Source organism: Poecilia latipinna, unplaced genomic scaffold, assembly GCF_001443285.1.
Source record: "Poecilia latipinna isolate Pla-1442-1.1 unplaced genomic scaffold, P_latipinna-1.0 Scaffold358, whole genome shotgun sequence".
NCBI lineage: Eukaryota > Metazoa > Chordata > Actinopteri > Cyprinodontiformes > Poeciliidae > Poecilia > Poecilia latipinna.
The window spans coordinates 24,551-31,750 of record NW_015112974.1 but is presented as its reverse complement, the minus strand read 5'-3'; the positions used below and the strand labels follow the sequence as shown (position 1 = coordinate 31,750).

General features: G+C 44.3%; 1 protein-coding gene across 1 annotated transcript in view; it reads right to left on the bottom strand.

Annotated features, from left to right (window-relative positions):
* Positions 1-6,045, bottom strand: part of cavin4a (caveolae associated protein 4a) — a 12,737-nt gene extending 6,692 nt beyond the window's left edge. Inside the window, exon 1 of the mRNA XM_015036144.1 lies at positions 4,747-6,045. Coding sequence (XP_014891630.1) covers positions 4,747-5,154 — 408 coding nt within the window. The 5' untranslated portion in view covers positions 5,155-6,045. The remainder of the gene's footprint in view (positions 1-4,746) is intronic.
* Positions 6,046-7,200: the final 1,155 nt, after the last annotated feature.

The following is a 7,200-nucleotide window of genomic DNA, read 5'->3' as shown; positions in this document are numbered from 1 at the left end:
ACGATACGGAGAGACGATACGGAGAGACGATACGGAGAGATGATACGGAGAGACGATACGGAGAGATACAGAATGAGCCTTTTTTACTCAAATATAACTCGGAGGACTGTAGTGTCCTTTTGAATTTGACTAGGCCATTTGAACACATGAATAGATTTTTACCTACCTGGTGTCTCTGGCTGGATGTTTACAAATCCACACCACATTTTTCAGGTTCAAATTGTTAAAAATGTTTGAAAATAACATCATTAGTGTTGGTCTGTTTTATGAAATCCCAATAAAAAAACATTACAAGCTTCTCTATTTTAAAAATGGTGCCAAAAACTGACAATGAAAGGATCTACAAAGAGCAAAACAACATGAAAATTTAACGGCTTAAAGATCAGACGGACTCCTTAAAACACCAACGATGTGCAGAGACTCACCAAACAAGAGATAAAAAGTCAAACAGGCCTCAAAGAAACACAAACATCTGCAGAAACCATCTGCATTAAAACCCCAATTCCAAAATTTATTAAAATCTTTAAAAAAAACACAGAAACCTCAGTTTACCAGAGATTCAGTGAGATAAACTGGATCAATAAGGGAATCAGAAGATGAGGTGAATGTTTTACCCAGCATGCAGCAGGATCACAAACTAAAGCCATGACCTCAGCCTGGCGGACGGCGGCGTGGGCTGTGGGCGGACGGCGCCAGCCATCGATCTCCGCCTGAATACCGGCAGCCGCCATCTTTCTTCCTCCAGCAATGACAAACAGCTGCAGGAGGAATGCAGCCGTATCAGTAAAAAGACAGAACATGCCTCAGGAGGAAACCCGACACAAGGTCGGACCGCCGGGATCAAACCGGGTCGGACCGAGACCACGGGGTCAGGCGGTGGAGCCACAGGCAGCGACTGAAGAAAACGATTATTAATGGTGACGTTCAGCTGAGGCTGCAGATAAAAACAGACTCATTTCTCAGCTGCCAAAAAACAAGAACAAACTGCTGGCTTTAAAACTATCCTGAAAATAGATTAAAAGTTGAAGAATTAATGCCGTTTTATGTGCTATGTTAACTTCAACTCTTAAGAAAATACTATAAATATGACAAAAGCAATTTGCCTTTGTAATTTAAAACCTTGAAACTGGGTCTCTGTCTCTTTAAGAAGCTCCTGCTCTTTCTGAAGCTCCGCCTCCAGGAAGTCATCCCAACATGGCTCCTCTATTAACCCTTTAACATTTTTACCAGACTTGCTCTGAGCAGCAGCTGCTATAGTGAGCTCAGCAGCTCCACCAGATGTTTGCTAATTGCTGCTGGCTAGTCTGGAGGAGCAGTCAGCAGCTCCTCCTGGCTGCTGGCGATGCACAGACAGTGGATTCACGTCTGTGAGCAAAGCTAAAAATGAAAACTGAACTCAACACCTGAAGATGATTAAAGTCACTTTAGTTTGGCGTTTCAGGCATACCGTATAGACAAGATGGCCGCCAGAGTAGATTTGCTCTCCAAAATTAAATCTGACGTTTTTGTCCTAATTAAATCCAGACTGGATCCAAAAGAGGTCACACTGATGTCACCGTTACCAGTTTGGATTATATGCTGAAGACGATTATTTCTCTGCTGCCCCCTGGTGGCCACAGAGCCCTGCAGGTCTAAATATTTCACATGATGTAACTCTGCTGTCTTACTGTCCTGTCAGGGTCCAGCCTGCGCTTGGACCCCGTGTGGCGCTGCGCCTCCGACTGCGGGTGGCAGCAGTTTATGGCCTGTCCCTCCTGGCAGGCAGCAGGAGAGTGATGCCATCCCAGAATAGGCCCCTCTGTCACAGATCCACAGCAGCTGTTCGCTGCACACTGAGCTCCGGTTTCTATTCTGAACGAACCTGCAGCGCCGCACACAGCCGAGCTTTTACTCAGACCCCGAAAAAATAGTTTGTAAAATGCTAAATGTGAAAATGAAATGTTTACATGAAGAGCTAAAAGGAGGCAAAGCAGTCTGGAAAACACTACAAGCAACTTGTTAACACTTTAGGCAACTTAAAAACCTGATTTCTTTGCTCTTATTGTTGCTTCTGAATGTGTCCTGATGGTGGCGCTCAACACAATGACCAGATAAACTTCAGCTGAATAAAACAGTAGAAGAAGAAACGTTGGTCAGAACCCCTGAGATTTTCTCTAAAATATTCAGAATGACATGCAGTTTGAGAAGCTGAAACACTCAGATGCTATGCTAACTAGCTGCTGTTAGCATCACGGCTGTTAGCCTCTGCGTGTTCAGAGAGGAGCTACATGTTAGCACATTTCAATAATTCACCAATCAAATAAAAGGTGGAGCTGCTGAAGCTTCAGTCCCAGTCATCAGTTCATCATCAGCTGCAGATGTCAAAATTCCACTAAGGCCAAAAAAAAACATCATTTCACAATTTCCATTAAATAAGACACATAAAAATCACGTGAACAAGTTTGTTCACACCATAAATCATTAAAAATCGCTGCGCCATCATCCTCCAACCACTTCCTGTCGTCTTCAGGGTTTTTGCCAGGATACAGAATAATGTATAGTTAATGTAAACATTAATTTACATTACTGAGTTTAAAGTCACCCTCAGTAAAAAACGTCCAGGATGAATTCATATCAATTAAAATCTCATTTTGCTGTTCCTGTTGGGTTAGACCCCCTCCTCTCTGCTGCTCCACCTTCAGCTCCGTCCATAAACAGCAACAGAAACAAGCAGCAGCCCTGATTAATCCACTCTGGAAACCAGTTTATCCTCCTGGAGGACTGGTTTCCAATCCTCCCACAGCTCCCTCCACTGAATCCGAAGTTCCAGCTCAGACTCCAGAGATCCTCCCTGTAATCCTTTAATAAGAAATAATTTACATTTGATCTGAGAGAAACTGGATGTGAAAAAGCAGCTGATTGTCTCCATCAGCTGATCTGAACAACGAATGAACAATTTATTGAGTATTTAATAGAGATAAAACACTCAGATCGGCCCATCAGAGCATCGTTGGGTTTGGTCTTTAATAGGCAGAAGATAAATGAAACGTTACACAGTCAGAGATAAAGCAGTAATTTGGGTTATTTAGTGTCAAAAACGGCTAAAAGGGTAAAAAAAACAAAGACATTCATTCATTTATAAACGTCACAGTTTCTAACTGAATATTTAATTAGCAAGCTAAATATTTATTAAAGATCTAAATATTTAGAGTGAAATATTAACTCTATGTTAACTAAATATGTAGTTAGTTCTGGACAAGCTAAATATTTATCTAGTTACCGAAGCATTTAGTTTGGAGCTTAATATTTAGCTTATAAACTAAGCAGTTAAAACTTTAGTTTGACGCTGTGGTATTTGTGAATGAATGAATAACTTTTTGTTTCATGCAGGCTGAATAACCCAAATTATTGCCTTTTATTTCCCCATAAATCCAGGAACCACAGAGTCTGATGCTCTGATTGAAAGCTGACTGTCCTGTTGGCCCGAAGCCGACCCGCCTTCAGTCAGACAGAACCGGATCCGCAGCCCGTCCATGTTCCTGCTGGTTCGGACTCTTACGGATCAGAACAGGTTCCTGCAGATGAAAGGCATTTGGTTCATCCAACAGCTGCTGTTTCTGGCTCTAACTGAGGCGTCGCTCCGTATTTTCCTGCTTCCAGCCGACCTGATCAGGGTCTGCTGCCCCCTCTCCATAACGATGAAGCTTTTCCTATAAATTACCGCGTCAGAGTCGAGGCTCTTCTGAGTCTGACCTTCAGCTGCCCTTCGTTTCACTGCTGCTGCTGCTCAGCCTCCTAATGATGTGACTTACAGTTCATCAGTTAACATCTGGCCCAGTTTTCCTTTATTCCTGATAATTACTCTACGGTTCCTCTTAAAGAAAAATATCCGCCTTCTTCACTGACTAAACTCAGATTTGAGCTTCAATGTTTTTCAGTTTAGATGGGATTCGTAATCGGTGCGCGCTGAGCTCGACCAGGCAGATTGGGTTTAAAACGGGCATTTCAAACCCAATCTGCCTGAATCTTCTGCTGAAGACGGAGAATCGTTTTAAAATGAATCGTTTTAAAATGTCAACCTGAAGACGGAGAATCGTTTTAAAATGAATCGTTTTAAAATGAATCGTTTTAAAATGTCGACCTGAAGACGGAGAATCGTTTTAAAATGAATCGTTTTAAAATGTCGACCTGAAGACGGAGAGTCGTTTTAAAATGAATCGTTTTAAAATGTCGACCTGAAGACGGAGAATCCCCCTCAGGGTGAATTCAGTTCAGTCCAAATGATCAAAATCTACTTTGGTTTTCTAGAAAACCCAGTTGGTTCGGAGAGGTGTGAATGCATCATCGACCAAATTCTGGCCGTTTCTGGTTGAAGTGAACTCAGGAAGCGGACGAGCCCAAGGCATTCTGGGTAAATTAAACCAAAACAAAAGTGCTAGACTAAAGAGAAATCCTCCAACCACTAAAATTTGACGCCTCCATCTTGTTTCCATCTGGTGAAGAAGGAAGTTGCTCTCAGTGTCTTCAGAGGTTTTTGTGTCGTTTGCTTCAGTGGTTGTTGGTGCAGCGCCCCCACAGGCCAGGAGGGGAACAGGTTGGTTTGACTCAGAGCAGCTGGAGATGAGCAGGTGGTGAAGGTTTGGTCCCAAATCAAACCAGGTCTACTGGACTATCAGGTGGGAAAACCCCCTGAAACTGAACGCCTCCCTCTCTGGTTTCAGTCCAGGCGCTGACGGCTTCACAGACCTTCGCGGCGTCTCGTCTTACCTGGTAGATGACCACTCTGAACTTGTTGCGCGTCAGCAGCTCGTCCTGCGTCGTTTCCACCTTCTTGACTCGGACGTTCTGCTTCTCCACGCGCGTGCGGACCTCCTTGACGTTGGCGCTCACCTTGCGGGTCTTCTGCAGGAGCTTCTCCACGGTGCCGCTGGTGTCGCTGTGGTCTTTGGCCAGCTTCAGGACGTCGCCCTGGATGGTCTTGATGTTGTTCTCCAGCTCCAGCTGACGCTCCTCCATGCGCTGCTGGCAGGACTGGACGTTGTCGATGATGCCGGCCACGCGCTCCAGCAGAGACAGGATGGTGAGGGCGCTGATGGGGTTGCCGGCCTCGTCCTCCACCCCGATGATCTCCAGCTTCTCCTGGACGCCTGCCGAGTGCAGCTTGTGCTGATCCATTGGGGACGTTTTGGGAAACGTAAATGTGCAGGTTCGGTCGGAGGAGCGTTGGGGTACCAGCAGGAGACCAGAGTGGCAACACCCAACCGCTGTGACCCAAACTCAGTCTGGGAGCAAGAGAGACGGGAAACTCCACCTACCCCCCTTTAAAAATAGGTGTGAGGACACTGAAGGCTCCAGATTCAGATCTCCATGGGACGTGGGCCAGACACTAAACTCTGAGCCTGCAGAACCGCCCGCCCAAGCTAAAAATATGAGCTCCCTGTAAGGCGACACTTTGACATTTCAGGCGATGCAAGCAGCCCTCTGAGTCCTGCGACGCTTTGTTACCCGTCATGCACAGTGATTCATAATTTCCAATAATTTCCACTTCTGTTCCTGTAAGCAGCTGTGAAACATGTACATCAGCAGGAGTCATCCTGCGTTCCTGCAGCGACAGTTGTGCCATTCCCTCTGGTTGCTCAGAGCAGCTCTGCCCTTTTACTTTCCCCTGGGCAGCAGAGTCCAAACACTGAGATCTGAAGGCGTTCATAGAGCCGACGGCTCCACAGCATCAGCCGCCGAAACTCTAAACAGACACAGATACGCAGTCTGAGTACGACCCGCGAGGAAAACCGAGACAAAACGCCTCTCATCATCTGGCAAACAATTAAATGAAAATGTGCTGTGAAGCATTTAAATTCAGATTTGTTCCAATGCTTGAAATTATACTGAAGTGCTTTTGTAGTTCATAATTTACTTTTTAAAGTTGATCAAAATTTCTAGGAACCTTTAATTTGAAGTCTGTCACTTCCTGTTTTCCTGGGGTACAGATATAACGTTACACAGGTGCCATTTTGATTTTTCCCAAAAATGCTGATTAATTAATTAGGCAACTAATTACATTTTTGTTTATATAAAAAGCTCCAAATGGAACCTTTGTTTTTGCATGTTTCTGGTACATCTGTACATCTGATGCACAAGCTACATCCGCTAACAGCAGCAATGGAAAACTGATGAGATTGCCAACATTTATCAACACGTTCAGTTTCAATTTAATTCAAAAATACTTTATTTATTCAAGTGTTTGGTCCAGAGAAGCAGAAGCCAAAATATCCAACATGTTGCACAAAACCTCCACAACGTTTGTAACCTACAGAGAAGATCAGAGTTACTGGAGACGTTTTGGATAAATTATATGAAACCGTTCAGGGAAATGGCTAAAGCTAGCATTTAATAAAAAACATGTCAACATTTTAAACGTGTCTTCAAATTATAATTTAATTTAACTGGATCTTAATCCTGAGCGTTGGAGGGTCTGCAGGGCCCCATGTGGCCCCGGAGCCGCCGGGTCCAGACCAACATGGAGTCCAAACGTTTCGTCACTGTGGTCAACAACTACATGCAAAATTCATGCAAAAAATATATATTTTTTTAATTTTCCTGATAATTGATAAGTGAAATTTTAATGAAATCTATAAATCCTTAAAGATCCAGAGCATAAAAAGGTTTCAAACTGCTGCCTTGTTAAAAGAAAAACACAATTTAAACATTTTTGGGATGAACTATTGATTATCGGTCACATTTTCTGCCGTTCATGATTTGCAGTCAGGGGCCGATCAAAATCATTTCAAGGGTCACAAATGGCCCCCAGGCCACACTTTGGACACCCTGATCTAGAGGACAAATGGGCGGTCAAAGATCCGTCTCTAATCACCACAGCTGTAGCGTCTGTCCATCATGGTGACCATTTATCTTGAACTTTGGATGTTTTTCTCCACTGAATGAATCCATGAAGTTTCTTTCAGCTTCGCCAGCCGGACAGGAAACCGTCTGAAGTTTGGTTGGAGAACTGGAGGTAATTCCTGAACAATGGAGTCATGAGGAGCCCTGCTGAATGCAGCGGACTGAACCGAGCAGCTGCTGCTGCCCCGAACGCCCAACACAGAGAGAGAGAGAGAGGACACACACACACACAGAGAGAGACACACAGAGACACACACACACACAGAGAGAGACACACAGAGACACACACACACCCCTTCAGCCTTTAAATATATATCCCCC